General features: G+C 41.4%; 3 protein-coding genes across 3 annotated transcripts; 2 read left to right on the top strand and 1 right to left on the bottom strand.

Moving 5' to 3' along the window:
* Positions 1-74: 74 nt before the first annotated feature.
* On the bottom strand, positions 75-5372 carry LOC138197862 (uncharacterized). Its single transcript, XM_069148856.1, has 4 exons — positions 4929-5372; positions 4377-4778; positions 3887-3980; positions 75-3358 (listed from the first exon to the last, which is right to left on the bottom strand). The coding sequence occupies exons 1-4, from the start codon at positions 5370-5372 to the stop codon at positions 75-77; spliced, it is 4224 nt and encodes a 1407-aa protein (XP_069004957.1).
* A 4231-nt stretch (positions 5373-9603) lies between these two features.
* LOC138198291 (3-mercaptopyruvate sulfurtransferase-like) lies at positions 9604-13497 on the top strand. The gene is made up of 2 exons (XM_069149634.1): positions 9604-10244; positions 12182-13497. The coding sequence occupies exons 1-2, from the start codon at positions 9656-9658 to the stop codon at positions 12475-12477; spliced, it is 885 nt and encodes a 294-aa protein (XP_069005735.1). The 5' UTR covers positions 9604-9655; the 3' UTR covers positions 12478-13497.
* Positions 13498-13606: 109 nt separating this feature from the next.
* mpst (mercaptopyruvate sulfurtransferase) lies at positions 13607-16844 on the top strand. Its single transcript, XM_069149633.1, has 2 exons — positions 13607-14229; positions 16161-16844. Exons 1-2 carry the CDS (start codon positions 13641-13643, stop codon positions 16457-16459), a joined length of 888 nt encoding a protein of 295 aa, XP_069005734.1. The 5' UTR covers positions 13607-13640; the 3' UTR covers positions 16460-16844.
* The last annotated feature ends 674 nt before the right edge of the window (positions 16845-17518 follow it).

Here is a 17518-nt window from a genome sequence, read left to right as displayed (position 1 = left end):
GCATAGTCGTTTTGGTTCCATTTATCACAAATATATCAGGTCCAATGGCCTAATAATCTGTAGCGAATTTATAATCAGGGCATGTACTTCATTCCTTTCATCCTAGGTATGATATTTATATCTCTGATGTCATCATGCTGAAGCAGCCAACACAAATAGCGCTCTGTTCCCATGCCCCATCCACTGGTGAGGAGGGGTTTCACTTGGCGCATGTTAATGTACCATTTGTAGGACTGCTCTGGCACCGCATGGTGCCTGAGGGCCTCTTGTACCATCTCAGGGGTGGAATGGCGTTCACCAAGACCCACAGTCTCACCCAGCCCCAGTAAAAGGTCTGCAGCTTTGGCTTTGCACCGCCCAGTGCCCTCCACATATGCCTGGTAGAAGGGAACTCCCAGATGGTCCATCTCAGTCAGCCAAACAGCGCCACCATATTTCTCTATCAAAACCCGCTCTCCTTTGCGAGTTAGCTTTCGGCCAAAATGGGGTTGGCCAACTTGTACCCATTCTAAGCAGTCAGCTGAGATCATCATGTGAATGGCCTGGTCGAGAGGGACTCTTGGCAGTGCGATTTTTCCTTCCAGCTTACTCAACATAGCTGTGACATGTGCAATGGTCCCAGCAGTGTTCAGAATTATATCTGAGTGTTTCTTCAGCATTGATTTGGTGAGATGAGCCAAGTATCCTTCTGCTATGGAAATTGCATTGTCCATATCACCCAACAATTCACACTCCACGTGGTAGAACTGGTTCAAGTGTGTGGCATCAGGATCTTCCCCTCTAAAGCTGGGAGATATGTAGTAGGTCCCCAGCAGGCTCTCCTGGAAGCGAAGGAAGTATTCAAGTACAAATTGCATTGAGTCAGCCAAGTAGACATTCTGGCCCAGAAGGTTAACAGACACTGGCTCTGAGTCAGATCCCAGGCCCATTGGTGAGGAGATGGTGTCTGTGGTGAGAGGGGTCAAAGCATAGGAGTACTGGCAGGAACTGTGGAAATATTCCACCGTGCTGTGAAAAAGGGTGTTTTGAATCTGGAACATGTTACGATACCACTGGCTCTTGATCGCAAGTCTGGAGTGAGACTGCGGGTCTTCCCATGAATGAGGAGGTCTGCACTGGGTAATTTGCAAGTGGACATTTCTGAGAGCCCCAGAGTCAGCAGCTGGGCCATTTAGCGATGACACATATCCAGGGTAGCTTTGGAAGCATTCTGGTTGCACTTCAGTGGGTTTTGTGCCATCTGGTGAAGGTACCTGAGGGATCAGCTTGACATGAGCATAGTCAATCTCAAAGCCCTCAAAGATCAGTGAAACACTAGGAGCATTCATCCCCTCTTCCAGTAGTCGGGCAACTTTGTAAGTAGCTAAGATCAGTGCTTGGTAGTCAGGTTCATCAAGTTTGAAGATGTCACTGGACAGTGGTTTGCGTGGCACCAAAACAGTTAGTCCAGGACTGTTTGGGTATGGTGTCAGGAAGGCAACATGCTCATTGTCTTCCCACACTCTCCACTGTTGCTGCTCTCCACGTACAATGCGGCTGAACAGGTTATCATTTGAAGGGTCCCCAAAAAAGTCAAAGTTAAAAGGTGCATTTGGTGTTGGCAGTGCATTTCTAATCTTGGCTTGAACCTGGGCCAGTGCTTCATCATCCCAGCGTGGGCCACTTTTTGAGGTGCTGTACCCAGGATTGCAAGTGTGGAATTCCTCCTGACCAGCCAGATGGGGCTGCCATTGAGGCTCTAGACCATGAAGGGGGAATAATCTGATTTGTGCTGGCTGACCAGGGATTGGATGGAAAATCAAGGCACAGCGCTGCACTCCCAGTCGCTCACATAGTAAGTCTGACACTGCTCTGGTTGCTTGTAACATAGCCATGAAATCAGGTATAGCCAAATGGAAGATGCTGCTTGCCCCGCCCAGATTTTTTCTCATCAGAATGGTTGACCCAGGGATCCAGGGGTTGGGATTCAGGTAAGCAACCAGCTCGTCTGTTTCCCAGATTACATGGGAAAAGCCCTTGAGTGGCCTGAGGACCTCTACTCGTGAAATGCCACCAACCATTGAGGCCACAAACATAACACCAGCATTTGTTTCAATGATCGCATCACCTTTAGTGTCAACAGCAATGATTCCTGCACAGATCCCATTCAGATTTTCAGCCATCACTTCTCTACATGCCTGCCTAAGGCTATAGCCTTTGTGATTGTACAGACTGGCTATTTTCTGTGCAACTGTGTTCCTCAGAAAAACATCTCCATCTCCAGAGCAAGTAATAGCTAACTTGTCGTCAGCATATATTCCTGCCCCTACAACTGCTGTATCCCCAACTCGCCCTTTCAGCTTTCCGACCAACCCACCTGTGGAGGATGCAGCGGCTAACCTATTCCAACGATCCAAGGCCACCGCTCCTACTGTCTGTGGGTGGTTGCTTTTTGTGCTATTTCCACCACTGAGTTTTGCGATTAACTCCCTATGACGTATATCAGTGTGGAAATACTCAGGCCCAACAGACTTCTCCTTCTGCTCTAAACCTTGCAGAAACTCTTCAGCCCCATCTCCTGTGATGAGTGAGTGTGAGCTGTTCTCCATGACACATCTGGCTGCTCTTATTGGATTCTTTACACTTTGCACACAAGCAACAGATCCTGACCTCAATGGGCTGCCATCTACAATGGTTGCTTCCATTTCATTTTTGCCATCTTTGTTTAATACTGAGCCTTTCCCTGCATTGAACAGGAAACAGTCCTCCAGAGCTTCCACTGACTTCTGAACTGCGTCCAGACTTCTGCCACCTTTTTGAAGCACATGGGACCCCAGGGTTAAGGCTGCTTGTAGAGCAAACTCAATGATCCCTATCACTGGAGTGTTCAGCATCATCTCTTCTCCAGCACCACCATGAATCACCAGAGTGCAGTCTGGCTTCATGCCAGAGGTAGTGCTAACAGTGCTTTTGCCATTGTCTGGACACTCTGGGCAATGAATGTTTTCTCCATTCATTTTTTCGGTTTGATCCTGTTGAAGTAGACACTCCAGGGCTCCCATTTGGCTTGCAAGGGCATATCGAACAGCTAGAAGCATCACTAGCTTCATGTTCATCTTGAGGTTTTCTTGAAGCTTCTCCAGTGCTAGAGCAAAGCTCCCTTTTCCATTGAGCACTATGCGAACCTTGTCTCTCCTCCCAAGGTAGGTTACAGCTAGCTGGTCTTGAGCATAAACATTCCCTACCCCACACTCCACACCTTCCATCATATTTGTACCTGTGAGGTACACAGATGGACATCCAAAGGGGTCCAGGAACTTCTTCAGTGGATTGTCAGATGGCAAAGATCGACGCAAGGCGGCAAGGTGGGGACCAACACCTTGACCATTTTTTGTGTTTCTGATGAGGGTTTTATGCTCCAAAAATGCAACATGGAACAACCTTAAAAGGTCAGTAGTGTATTGGATTGTGTTATCTGGACAAATGCGGGATGCTAAGGCCCCTATTAACTTACGAGAATGCATGGTGAGTGAGTATGTAGGATCACAACGACCATGTTTGTAGTGACGCATATGAGTCGGTGTGACAAGCATGTGGTTGGCTGCAGATTCCCCAAGAGTTTGTCTCAGGGAAAACTGCAAAGAGAAGTTGATCCAAGCATCATACAGGCCCCTCTGTCCTCTGAGAGTAGAAAAGACATCAGGGTAGGAGGACACATCAAAAGTGAGAACTGGATGTTTTGCTTTTAAGTCAGGGCTCTGTTGGGGGGTATTCACCCCATGTAAGGGGAATGTTAGGGCACATGGGCAAACAGAATTAACATTGTTTACTGTGACAGACCCTTTAATGTTTTCAGTGCCAGTATTGACTTGGTTTACATCAGCAGTCTCAGATATATGGTACACACGTTCCGCCACAAGCCCAGCCACCATCCCATCCACAGCACTGTGCTCAAACAGCATCCCAGCCGTGTTGTCTTTGAACACCACTAGGTTCATCACCTGTCAAAAAGCAGAAAAACAGAGATTGTTTATTTTATTTTTTTGCCTGCCAAAAATCAGCAAGCCCTATAAACTCTGACTGCCTCAAATAGCACTGACAACATGCTGATAAGAATTGTTAAATATTTTTCACTTATCCAAATATTTTACTATCTTAGCTTGTTTTGTCCACTTTTGAGATTTGATGTAATCTTTGACACATTTGTTGACCCTAAATCTCTTTGAAAGAACCAGAGCATCTGCAGCTCTCAAAGATCTGATTGTTATTGTACATCAATTAGCTTTGTACTGAGAGTCGAACAGATCTTATTCTGAAAGAAGACAAATGTTACTTTGTACTATTTGTTATATATGTCGAAGCTTCTTTATAATCTTCATCCAGATTCTATCCAGTACCTTGTCATAGTATCTGAGACATGGACTGTCTCCTCCTCCTCCCAGCCTCACTGCATTGAGGATATCAGCCAGCTCAGAGGGAGCATTGCAGTCTTCCAGACAGAGTGTAAGCACAGCGCTCTCCATCAACTCCAGTGATGTCACTGCTGCTCCTCCTTGCTGGAGGATCTGGTCTCTGATGGCAGCCCAGGTTTTGCGATCCAGAGCTGAGAGGCTGCAAATGGCTGAGGGATCATTCTGTTTCCCTGCACTGGGTTGATCCATCACCTGAGCCAGTTCGTTGTAGATATCAATAAATGATCGTGCAGAGATTGGTCCACCAGTGCTGGGACGCCACAATATGTCAACAGGGAACACTCCTCCAGCACAGGTGATAATGGCGTAGAGGCTGTCTGGATAGACCTGGAAATAAGAAATGCATAGATTAGAAAATGCTAAAAAAAAAAAAAAAATTAAATACTTGGAGGAATGTGATACCAAGGAGGAAGTAATTCAATGCATCCTTAAACCACCTAACTTTTCTTGCTACTTGTATTCTGTCAGTAATCTCACCTTAATTTCATCTTGACTCCGGCCAGGAAGACGGCTGGCAGCGAACACTTCAGACTGCTGCGTGTGCTCCATCGGAACATCGCCCTCCAGTAAGATAGGCTCACTGTGGAGCTTTGCTGCTGCCCAGAGCAGAGCGGCTGCCCTCCTCAGCTGGGTACATGTCTTTGCTTTAGATGGAAGAAGAACAACAGGGAGGGCTGTGGAGGTGGGAAGGGGGTCAGCACAAGACAACAGACCTCTCTTGAACTGCTTCGTCACCCAATTGTCTTGGTCTGCAGCACAGGTTGCTAACTTCTGCTGGGCCTCTTCAAGGAGCTCCCTGTGCTGTTGCAGCTTATTTTTGAACTCTGGGTAAATTTCAGGATTTAAAGTGAGCTGCAGCACACGGCCCACTTCTTGCAAGGTAACATCCAAATCTGGAACAGGATAGTTATGAAGGGTCATCCTGTTGAAGTGGAGGAGGCTAGACAGAGAAGCAGAAACAGAGAGAAAGAATCATTGGCGATTCTATTTTACAAGCATATGAAGAACCAAGAAAAAGGAGAATGGTCTACAAATGCTTTGCACATTTTATATGTATTTAAACTCAGCAGACTAATGTATTTAGTATTAACACCAATGGCACTACCATAGAAGCAATCACAAGCCATCCTACCATCACAAACCACTGTCAGGAGTTGAGTTATGTGTAGCAATGACCAATATGATTTGTCAACCAAAGTCAGGAAGCCAAACTTAAAATCTCTTGAACATTTAAAGGGAAACATTCAACGTGGAACCTGCTTACCAATCATTAAGGTCAAAGTGGCTAATGTGGCTAAAATAACATTTGCAATTACAATGTAACCCGTTTAGCAGCAGCTGGCAGTCCTCTCCCATGTCTCGTGTAAGTGACAAATGCGCCCATTAGTCACTTATACCCAAAATGATAGCATACCAAATAATGCACAGGAAACAGATAAAGACCAAATTAAAGGAAATTAAAGTTGAACACTTCTCATTGACTTAACCTTCATTTTTTAGCTGAGTTAGTGGAATGTTTCTGGGATGGGACGTCTCAGGCAACTGTCTGAAACTGAGGACTAATCACTTTGGTGGTCCACTGAAATTTCCTCAAGTGTCACCTCAAGGTTGAATTTTATATATTTAATGTTTAATGTTTTAATCTCACTATTGAACAACTGAATGAAATGCCACGATACTTGTAAAAGTCACTTTGTATCCCTTCAGGACGAATTTGAAAATCTCAATTACCATCAAATCCCCCCCAAAAATGTGTCTAGTATCTAGTATATGACATGCCAACCTCAGCTGTGCTCCGTCTTTAGTGCTAATAGACATTTTTCATGGCAGATCTTTTGACTTGTCATTGTAGGGAAAGCACAGGTGTATTAATGAGGGCTTCATTACACTTAGGTGAGGTTCTGGTTTTGTGCATATTGGTTCACTGTCATGAAATTACTGGGAACTGATCCTTCATTAATACACCTCTGCTTTCTCCACAGTAACAAGTCAAAATGTCCACTGTAAAAATGGTCTATTAGAAAATGCAACACACCAAACACCACACTGAAAAGGTGAACATGACAAACATTATTTTGCTTTAAGCACAAGTGTTTCTACATCTTTACAGTGTGGCCAGCATAACAGTAGACTGCTGTCTTGTCCCCCAAAGAGTGTCCATCTTACTTGCACATTACTCCTCAGACTGACTTTAGACAGGTGCAAAAACATTGTCATACCATACACACACATAAACTGGCACAGTATTACATATGATATATATAATATTATATCAACCAAAGTGTTGATATATTTGTTTAGAAAAGAAAAAAATATATATTTTTCTTATCGCTGATGTCCAACCTTTCTCACATTACTGGAACCAATAATTCAATTATCTGATTTATGGTTAGGGGCTGCTGAGTGCAACACAGGTCTCTTTATGCATTAATGTGGTAAACATGAATGGAATGCCGGCAAATATTTCCTCTGTGAGACAATACCCCCCTGGACTGAGCAGCTATACAGGCATTCGTAATGACTGATAACTGAGCCCATCTGCTCACACGTGAAAGTAGTTAACTCCCTCTCCAAAACTTGAGATTGGCATTTTTTTGTTGAAGGAAACGTCTCCTTCGTTGTATGACTTAGGGGAAATTAGATTTCTCCTGATTTGACCCATCATTGCAAATTATCCTCACAATGCTGTCTGTCTGTATTTTATCTGAGTCCTGTATTCTCTTGGGACGAGGAGCCTGACAGGATACTGGTCTTGTGATTCCAATAACTTAACTACTGTACCGGTAGTTAAGATTTTTACTACTGCACTAGATTATATAATGCACATTTTTAAGTGTAATACTATAGGGAATTTGCATGCATTAAATTCTTTAGGATTAAAACAATCAGATTTTAAGGACAATGAAAGTGTCTAAAAAGGTCTGTTGGACCAGATGGCAAAATGAATTAACAATAATAAAATTCTTGTCCTCCTGTTAAGTTGCAGTTCGGTCAAGGTATTCCCCCATGAAGATGATTTGTATTTGCTCAAGTGTTTGGATTTATATCTGAGATTTCTGTCATCATCCCAAAGTGGCCGTCCAAAGGGGAATGGAATAGTTTTTGAAGACATACTTTGAAAACCTCAACAGCACTATTTGTTTCCAGAGACAATATCCAAGTTACTCTGGATAAGTCGAAATGACAGTCAACAGTTTACAGTGAGAAAACATTCTACCAAAGACATTGTTTCTGAAACTATTCACACTGTCTTGTGGATTAAAATGGATATACATACCGCCAACAATGCCAGCATGCAACATTAATAGATTTCACGTATCATTCTGTTCTCTGTTATCCTTTCAATCACACGTTACATGCAAAAATACTCTATCTAAAATTGAAGACTGTTAAAGTTTGTAGTTACTGAGATGACAATGGCAATTTATCATTTGTGTTCATGACTATTTCTATGAGGACTTCAGATGTTCATATTTATCATTTGTCAAAACTAAGCTAAACTAAACTAAAAAACTGAAATGCAGTCAGAGCAGCAGATTAGTTTCCAGTCTTTAATTTCATTATATGTAAGTGAATATAGTATTCCTTAAAAAAAATAAATCTTTATTTTTCACAATAAGTACTTCTTCAGCACTGATAGACACATTGTACATGTGAATATATTATTATCAATCAAACCAATATCTGTTATTTAAAATTAAAATTATTTTACCTCTCAATGGAAATTCTCCAGGATCTGGCCGGCTGGTTGGGTGGATGGACACTCAGTGGGAGAAAGACTCGGTTGGACTACAAAAACAAGGGTTTGTCTATAATTAGGAAGCAGTGACTCCAATTAAGCAATTCAGTCTTCTCTCTCCACCTCTCACAATCTCTTTCTCTCTCTCTTTCTCGTGCTGTCAGCTGTCCCTCATTTGTGTTATATTCCTGTTCCAAAGTTGAACTCCCGGCACAATTAATACATTTCATAAAATAATGCCATGACTACTTTAATTTCCCCTCGGGGATTAATAAAGTGTATAAAATCAAAAATTAAAAAAAATGTGACCCCAGACTGACTCCACGATGATGAGATCAGGACTCTGTGAGACCCATATCTGCTGCAGGACTTCTTCTTCTTCTTCTGCCTATAGATAGTTCTTGATCCCTCTGGCTGTATGTTTGGTGCCACTTTCATGCTACAGAATAAATTTGAGTGTTCAGATGTCTCCCTGATGATATCGTGTGATGGATTATATTATCAAGAAAGCCTAAGTTGTTGACACAAGTGTACATATACTATTTTATTGGTTTCTTTGATATATTTTAACCATTTTCAGCATGTACATTAGTATCAAATTGTTTCACTATTTACATTTGTTATTGTCACGTACTACTTATTATCAACTTTTCATTCATCTTTAAAGCTTTTTGTATTGCATGGGGAGAGAGGGATACTTGTGCTGGTTGCTTCAGCAGAATGACATACATGATGACCTGATGAGTATAATGCTGAGGGAGAAGAGGCAACATACTTATGTAACAGACTCCTAACACAAAAACATAATGTTAAATGTACTGCATAACAGAGGTGAAAGTTGTGAATGCCAATCCATTGGTGCAATATGTAGGCTAAGATGCTTAAGTTGTAACATTTAAATTGAACTAACATTATCCACAGCTCAGTGGTAGACTGTGGCCTCTAGTGGTACTGCTGTGGCATCTGACACTGACATAAGCCAGTCCCCGGGGTAGAGTCTGCTTTTTGAGGGGTAAGACTTAGTTTTAGGGTTAAAGTTAGGTTTAGGTTATGAGGGTTAAGATTATTAAGATTGTTGGTGATGGTTAAGGTTAATGTAAGGGTTTGGGAAGATCCCAATGGCCATGGGGATAGTGAAACAAGTTTGAGTGTGTGTGAGTGAGTGAATGTGTGTTTGTGCGTGTGTTGGAGGTAGAGGGGCAGACATATGACCAATCGCACTCACTGTATCAGTGTCAATTCTCTGCTGCTCAGATGTCACGTTGTCTGGCTATTTAAAGGGAGAAACCTCTAATTGGCCTGCTTCTACTTTTGTGGACATAAATAAACGTGTAATAGCTCGCCATTCAAGATGTGATGCAGAGACGATCATCTGTGCTATTTTCCAAACTCCGCGCCAGTTGGTGGAGGTAATGCAATCAAAAAGTGCCGTCAGAAGGTTGTGGCCGTTATTTCTAGTGTAAACATGGCTGTGCAAACTCAAGTTCTTGTCTCCGCCAAATGGCTGGCAAACATGGTAAAACGCAATCTGGCCGGTCGGCACCTGAGGATTCTGGACAGGTCCTGGTACCTGCCGTCGATGAACCGAGACGGCAAGAAGGAATTTGCACAATCTCACATCCCCGGAGCGTCCCTGTTTGACATCGACGAGTGCTCCGACAGGACCTCCAGGTTTGACCACATGCTGCCCAGCGAGCAGGTCTTCGCAGACTACGTTGGGAATCTGGGCATCGGTGATGACAACCATGTGGTCGTTTACGACGCCAGCGACTTTGGGGCATTTTCCTGCACCAGGGTTTGGTGGATGTTTCGGTTGTTTGGCCATGGGCAGGTGTCGGTGCTCAACGGGGGGTTCAAGAACTGGGTCAGAGAGGGACACCCGGTCACAGGGGCGTACACCGAGCCGGAGCGGGCCCGGTTCACCGCCGCCATGAACCGCTCCTGGGTGAAGTCATTTGAGGACATCACAGATAACATTCCAGCGCAGAGCTTCCAGGTGGTGGATGTGAGGCCGTATGCCAGGTTCTGTGGGAGGGCGCCTGAACCAAGAGAAGGTGCATTTATTGTTTGATAGCCTATTTACCACTTTATGTAGGCTAAAACCCACAATCTGGGAAAGTATCACTTTCACATTTTAACACTTTAACTTTCCAAAGGTGATCACAGTCCGTCTTTGGGGCTGTTTCGGAACAGTTCCCATAGCTTTAGGGAGGTTTAGGATTAGTTCATTTTTGGACAACAAAGGAACTGTGGTGCAGAGGAAAAAGCTAAATCAGGCTTCAAGTACACACACAAAAGGTATTTTCAAGGGATTTGTTTAGATAATAGTTTTATATTGTTAAGCAATAAAGTGCTTTTGCCTACATTTTGAGGCCTGGCACAGTGTCATAGTACACATAATGCACAAGGTTAATTGGGGTGTATAAGCATTCTGTATGGGGCTGCAATGACTTATTATATGCCTTTTTTCTGTCAATTTTTTAACATTTTTTTTATTTGTCACGTGCAAAGAAAGGCCTGGTGAAACAGAGGGTGCTCAAAGACTGTGAAAAAAAATGTATCAACAATAAAAAAAAAAAACATAAATAGATCAAATAAGTGATATTAGAAAAAATAATGGGGATTACTACCCGTGCTATCAAGAACTGGAAATAGTGTCAACACTGGTCTACCCACACAATAGAAGACATACTCATACTCATGCTCATACTCACAAATCTTTTAGCAATATTCATCTATTATGAATTATGTGTTGCTTTTAACTGTAAGTATGTAAAGCGTAGGAGAGGTACTTCATTCATGGGTAAGTGATTTGTGTGGAGGCAGTAAGCCCTATTGAAAGCATAAAAATAAGGTCTCTGCGGGTGAGAATTGTGCTGCAGCCTGTGAGGCCACTATATAAAGGGGTTAGTCAGGTGGATCCTGTCAAGGTCCTGCGGTGGAGTACAAGAAGCACACTAATGCCAGATATAAGTGCTTCACTGGAAAAAATGAACAAGTGATGACGGTGGATTTCGTGGCTAAGAAGCTGTTAAGTAGCTGTGGTATTGATTTATGGAAAGTGAGTGTCATTCAGGACAAAGCTGGTAACATAGCCAGCCTTCATATCTACAACCATGATAGCCAGCGTGCTGTCAGAAGTCCTAGAGAGATTCCTGCTGTGTGGATTAAGTGAGTTTATTGTCTCTACAAATAACCAGTTTGGTTTTACCAATTTAAAGGCAGTGTAGGAAATTTAACAAAAATATTTGGGGGGTACATTTTTGGCTCCACTGTTTAAAATATTGGGATATTTTTTTTAAAAATTCGGGGAATAAAAAAAACAAACAGTTGTCTAATTAGTGCATAAATAATAATTGATGATAATTTATGTTTAAACTATGACCTTATTCTTTGCTTTTTTTTTTAATGTAATTTACCCTATTTACTGTCTTTTATCTGGATCCTCAGTCTGCCATAGAGTTTTCAATTGGAATTGAACTAGTTAAGTTGTTGCTTAATGCTAAACAAAAAAAGTACAAAGGGGCAAAGAAGTGCAGTCACCACAAACCCTCTGAAACATTAACAGAGCTGGATCAATATCTAAATCACCAAAATATTCACTGCAGGCAATTTTAACAAGCCCTTACATGACTGACTGAAGAGGAGGAATTGTTTTGTTGAACTTTAGTTTGTTAAAATCTCTTCATAGTAGTGTTACATCTCATATCCAGCTGATAGGAAGACTGGGTGTCAGTGTGAGTTAAAAACCCCTGAAAACGTGTGTCATATTGTTCTATTTAAATGAATAAGAAAAAAAGAAATCCAACAGTAAACACTCAGCAAATCAGCACTATTGCAGGTTTTGCTTCAAATATTGTCAAATCATGAATGGTGCACAAAAATTCATGGTTTTGTAAAAGTGAGAAGAGACAAAAAAATTCTCATAAAACTTTCATGACATTCTGAGTAAGAAAATCATTTTGTCAATCAATTTGTCGTCATCCTCCAGGTGTCCGACCCGGGCACATACCGGGCTCCAAATGCATGCCTTTCTTCAAGTTCCTTGATGAAGACGGCATGATGCTTTCCACAGAGAAGCTGCAGCAGTTCTTTGAGAAGTCCCAAGTGGATCTGAGGAAGCCGATCTGTGGGTCCTGCGGCTCCGGCGTGACGGCCTGTCACTTGGTGCTGGCCGCCCACATGTGCGGCGCACCCGGAGCGTCTGTGTACGATGGATCCTGGTATGAGTGGTTCACCAAAGCCCCACCGGAGCACATCGTCTCTGAGGCCAAAAGCAAGCCTTAAGGTGGACGAGGTGACTACGTTTCAGTTAGAAAAATCACGTTGTCAATCATCATACTTTAATTTTAATAAAAGACACTTTAAACTCAGGAATGCACTAATGTGTTAGCAAAAATGTCTGTGAAGCTTCTTAGAGAATTTGATTTCAATCTGGATAACAGACTCATCAACACTTATAAGGCTGGCTGAGCCTTTCACTCAGTATCAGTTTGTGTCGTTGATTGCTGCGATTTGTGTGTTGACAAATAAAAGAAATGACTGTTGATACTTTCAGATGATACAATTACCATAAAGTGTTTTCAGATTTTTGAGATATATGAAATATATGTATTTTTTTGTGTAAGTTTATTGTCCCATTGCTTCTCTCTTGGCCTTTATAGAAGCCTTTACCCCATTTTTGTTAAGTTGAATATCATTTTATGAGAGGAATTGTAAGTTAGAAAGTTCACAAGGTGCGACTGAATCATCAGAGCTTTGACTCATCATTTAAGTTAATTAGAGACAATTGAAACTCGGATATGAGCAGTGTGAACGGAAGTTAGAGAATTTGATTTAACATAAAAACAGCCTCTGGATAACGTTCTCAGAGGCAGCAGGTGAGATTGTCTGAGCCTTTAACTCAATTTGAGATACGTTTTGTTGACTGCTAAAATCTGTTTGATGGCAGAAGGTAAACAAAATGACTGCTGCTTTGGTCAGACATTAACTACTGACTCAAGATGTTATAGAGATGTGTGTTTTTGCTTTGTTTTGTTTGGCGATGTTAATTGTCCCGTCTTTTGCCTTAATTTCTTTAATATAAATATCATTTTCTGAGAGGAATTGTGATATTTTGAGCAGCTTTCCGAATACATTTTACAATCCAGTTAGAAAAAAATGTATGTACCAATTGGCTCTCAGTTTTCTGGCGCTTAAGTGGAAATGCAATTTAAAATTAAGTAGTTACGTATATTTTTCCAAACAATTTTTGTAAGTGATTTAATGTTTAATGATTCCTTATTTAAAAAAAAATAAAAGAATGCTCCTGGTTGTTCATGTGGTTTTTATATAAAAAAAAAAAAAGGTCAAAGCTGCGTAAGCACGTGTCAAATGTTTGGTCTCCTACGTGCTCAGTTATAAGGTTTCCCTCTAGCGCTCCCAGCTTGTATGTCGTGCAAAGCTTCGTCATGGCGGCTCAGACCCGTGCTCTGGTCTCAGGTCCGTGGCTGGCTGATGCGATCAGAAGCAAGCTCGTCGGTCCCAAGCTGCGCATTCTTGACTCTTCTTGGTACCTGCCGAAAACGAAACGGGACCCGAAAGATGAATTTGCACAGACGCACATTACGGGCTCGTCGTTTTTTGACATAGACGAATGCTGTGACAAAACCTCTGCGTTTGATCACATGCTGCCAACTTCCAGCCACTTCTCCGAGTACGTCGGAGGACTCGGCATCGGGAACGACACGCACGTAGTTGTGTACGACACCAGCGACTTCGGGTCGTTCAGCGCGCCCCGTGTGTGGTGGATGTTCCGGCTGTTCGGACACAGTTTGGTGTCGGTGCTGGACGGGGGCATGAAGAACTGGCTGGCTGAGGGCTACCCGGTCACAGCTGAGCACAGCAAGCCGGAGCGAAGAAAGTTCGAGGCTACCTTGAATCAGTCGTGGGTGAAGAGCTACGAAGACGTGGTGGAGAACATCAGCACCAAGCAGGTCCAGGTAGTGGACGCCAGGTCCGCTGCCAGGTTCAGGGGTACTGAGCCAGAGCCGAGAGACGGTGAGCAGGACCAGAAGCTTTTTAAACAGCCAGCATGCTCTTATTGATCACAGGTCAGAATTGTCTAACAGTGCAGGCACCAGTGGTGGGAGAAGTTTGCAGAGCTTTTACTTAATGACCTAAAAGTGGAGTACAGTAAAAAAAAAAAAAAAAAAAAAAAATACTCCATGACGAGTTAAATTCATGCATGAAAAATCCTACTTAAGTGAAAGTACAGAAGTATTAGCAGCAACATGTATAGTAAAAGGTTTACAGTAAAATTCCTGGTATGGTCCCCACTGACTGATATTATTAGGCTATATATAACATCATTAGATGTTTAATACTGAAGCCTCTGTGTGTAAGCAGCATTACTGTTAGCTGCTGCAGATGGAGCTCGTTTGAGCTACTTTATATCCAGTTGTGTTGACAGGGACAGCAGATAAATGTGAGTAGTCAGATGATTACTGGGAGAGGAAAGAAGAACATTTCTAAGTTGACACACAATTTTGTTTCCAGTTTCTGGAATTTTTCTCCAATGTTTGATTTTTTTGTGAGAACTTTATTCATCCCAAATTGGAAATAGAGTGTTCCAGCAGTTTACATTCTAGATAAACCTAGAGTGCATAAAAGTAAGTAACATGAAATAAGATTGGACTAATTCAAATTAAGTAAAGATATGTGTCTACAATAAAATTAAAATAAAGTAGAAATATATTTACAGTCAAATGAAAATGGATCAACAATAGGAATATATAGTATCAACAGGGAACTATGGTTTGTATACCACAGCTATTCTTGTACTGCAATGGCGTGTTATACAGTACTGAGGGTACGAGGGCAGAATACAGATGAGGTAGGTAAAGTTAATTTGTGCACAGCAGTAAAGTGCCAGTGCAGTGCACCAGCACAGTATTTAACCAGTGCAATATTTATTATATGGTGTCCTGTGAAAGACAACGTGACCTGTGCCAAGTAAAGCAGACGATGAGCGGATCAATGAATGAATTAGAGTCCAAAGTTGTAGAGATTTTGAATCATTTTTATTTTTATTTTTAAATGAAACCACGTAAGAAGCTCAGAGGGTAAAATCAGTGTTTGTTGGAGCTGCTTACAACTTATAGATATCTGAAATGTGACCCGACACTGACGTAAGAAGATAAACAGGCTGGAAAACTACTGGTTTAATCTTTAACAGTGTGTTTGATTTTAAAAGCTCGTCATATCATCCTTTTAATCCAAACTTCATGAAAGATCTCAAATCTTTAATACAAGTACAAATTGCTAAATTTCACTACTTAAGCACAGTACTTACTCTGGTTGTATGTTTGGGGTTTTTGTCGTGCTGCAGAGGGAATTTGGGATAAATCAAACACCTCCTGTGTGTCATTTACATTTGTATTCTTCAGTACCTGTTTGGTATGTTTGTTTAATCAAGCCTACATATTCTCAAAGTACACAGAACTTTCACTTTCTGCAAAAGGAATGAAATCTAAAATATGACAATTCCCATGCAGAAGCTAAAGAAACTGTTTTCTCAAGTCCCAAAAATGTTTGCACTGTGCTGTTTGTAATATTAATGAATGTAATTTGTCATTGTTGTTGACATTTTATATATCAATTGATCGAATAGTCAGATTGATTTAGTAACAAGTAACTGTCAAAGTGTCATTTTAAATACACATTACATTTGGGCTTTCAGCCACATCAGCAGATATAATGTCTTTAGTTGTCATGTTGATGGTTCAAGACAACAGTCTTGGATGACAGCTTAACCATGTCCATAACAATGACATAAATCATCTACTGATGAAGTCCAGGACATGTTGCTAATAGTTCTGGATCAAATATAGTATGTAAACCTTGAGGTAATAAATGTTTGTCAAATATGACAGATGTTTTTACCCTAAACAGTTCATACTGTTTCTCAGTCCTCTGTCTCTCCCTCACAGGCATCCTGTCCGGACATTTCCCCGGAACGATCAACATGCCGTTCACGTCTTTCCTCAATGCCTCTGGGAAGAAGCAGGGAACTGAGAGCCTGTCTGAGCTCTTCAGAGACGCAGGAGTGGACCTGGAGCAACCGCTCTGGGCCACCTGCGGTACTGGTGTCACAGCGTGTCATGTTGTTCTGGCTGCTCACTTGCTTGGGCACCCCGGGGTTTGTGTTTATGACGGCTCCTGGTGTGAGTGGTTTAAAAGGGCATCTCCGGAGCATATCATCTCAGAGGGAGAGGGGAAGAAGGTGTGAAAGGAAGAATGACTGCAGACAAGGATGTGAAGCTATTCTTCTATTATTCTATTGCTCAGCTGCCAACAAAAGAGATGGATACAACATATTAGTGTACTTTTTACTAGTATTGAGTAGATAGTACACACAATGGACGGCTGTATACTGTGAACATGTTATGAAACTTACTAAATACACTTAACAGGGACAGTTGCAAGTTTCAACAGCTGTCAGATAATCTTCTCTACACTATGCAAATAGCCTGACTTTTCAATAAAGTTGCAAAAAGATAGAAAGTTCTGATCTATTTCTTTCCTTAAATAATATATTTGGTTTTGCTTTTTTTTGTTGAATGCTCAATTGTAAATGATTTTACGATTGTTACAATAAATAGATGTGAAAGGTCCTTCTGTTTTGATGTTATTCTGTATACGGGTAGAGGGTCATATCTCTTTTCTTTTTAAAAGATGTCTAATTTTTGACATGGAGCAAAACCCTGTGTATTCAGTAACCCGAAAAGTAAATATTTAACTTTGTTTAAAGGCCATTTATAGTTTGTTTAAAGGTCATAGAAGACAAAAGGGCAGGATACTGAGAAATATTGACCAGAACCCATTGGATTGTAGGAAATTATTTGTCTTTTTTCTACAAATACAGTCTAATCTGGATTTTGATTCAAGTTAAGATGTTTGTTTGTTTTTTTTACTTCATAACATTCTTATTTGTTGCAAAGTTGCATGCGGAATAAATGTAATTTAGTGTGAACCCAGTAAATAGCAGATAAAAGTCTGACAAAAACCTTGCAGCTTTTGCTGAGAAACAATACAACATTTTTTTTGTTTTAATGCTGACGTAGAGGAAATGAAAACCAGTTTAGTCCGGTTCCTGTGCTTGATGTGAGGTGTCTGGCAAGATGCCCGATTTCCAAAACAAAGTTTATGTATTTTAGCTTTTGTTATACCAGGGTTAACTATGTGCAGCTATGTGCACCAATTAACTGATATTGAAACATGAATGCATACTAATGTGAAAAAGAATCAATAATTAGCTAAACAGGGGTCATATTTTGGGAGTTTCTAA

This window comes from Embiotoca jacksoni, unplaced genomic scaffold, assembly GCF_022577435.1.
Source record: "Embiotoca jacksoni isolate LCO1_2020_lvr unplaced genomic scaffold, fEmbJac1.0.p SCAF_15, whole genome shotgun sequence".
Lineage (NCBI taxonomy): Eukaryota > Metazoa > Chordata > Actinopteri > Embiotocidae > Embiotoca > Embiotoca jacksoni.
Note: the sequence above shows the minus strand (reverse complement) of the source record. Positions and strands in the feature narration are given on the sequence as shown.

What these genes read in the sequence shown, in the direction of transcription:
- LOC138198291 (XM_069149634.1), top strand. Translation starts at nt 9,656, where the DNA reads ATGGCTGTGCAAACTCAAGTTCTTGTCTCCGCCAAATGGCTGGCAAAC. An exon ending in GGCGCCTGAACCAAGAGAAG is followed by an intron (nt 10,245 to 12,181) that starts GTGCATTTATTG and finishes GTCATCCTCCAG; the next exon opens with GTGTCCGACCCGGGCACATA.
- mpst (XM_069149633.1), top strand. Translation starts at nt 13,641, where the DNA reads ATGGCGGCTCAGACCCGTGCTCTGGTCTCAGGTCCGTGGCTGGCTGAT. An exon ending in TGAGCCAGAGCCGAGAGACG is followed by an intron (nt 14,230 to 16,160) that starts GTGAGCAGGACC and finishes TCTCCCTCACAG; the next exon opens with GCATCCTGTCCGGACATTTC.
- LOC138197862 (XM_069148856.1), bottom strand. Translation starts at nt 5,372, where the DNA reads ATGACCCTTCATAACTATCCTGTTCCAGATTTGGATGTTACCTTGCAA. An exon ending in GTCTCAGATACTATGACAAG is followed by an intron (nt 3,981 to 4,376) that starts GTACTGGATAGA and finishes GCTTTTTGACAG; the next exon opens with GTGATGAACCTAGTGGTGTT. An exon ending in GGCTGGGCTTGTGGCGGAAC is followed by an intron (nt 3,359 to 3,886) that starts GTGTGTACCATA and finishes AAAATGGTCAAG; the next exon opens with GTGTTGGTCCCCACCTTGCC.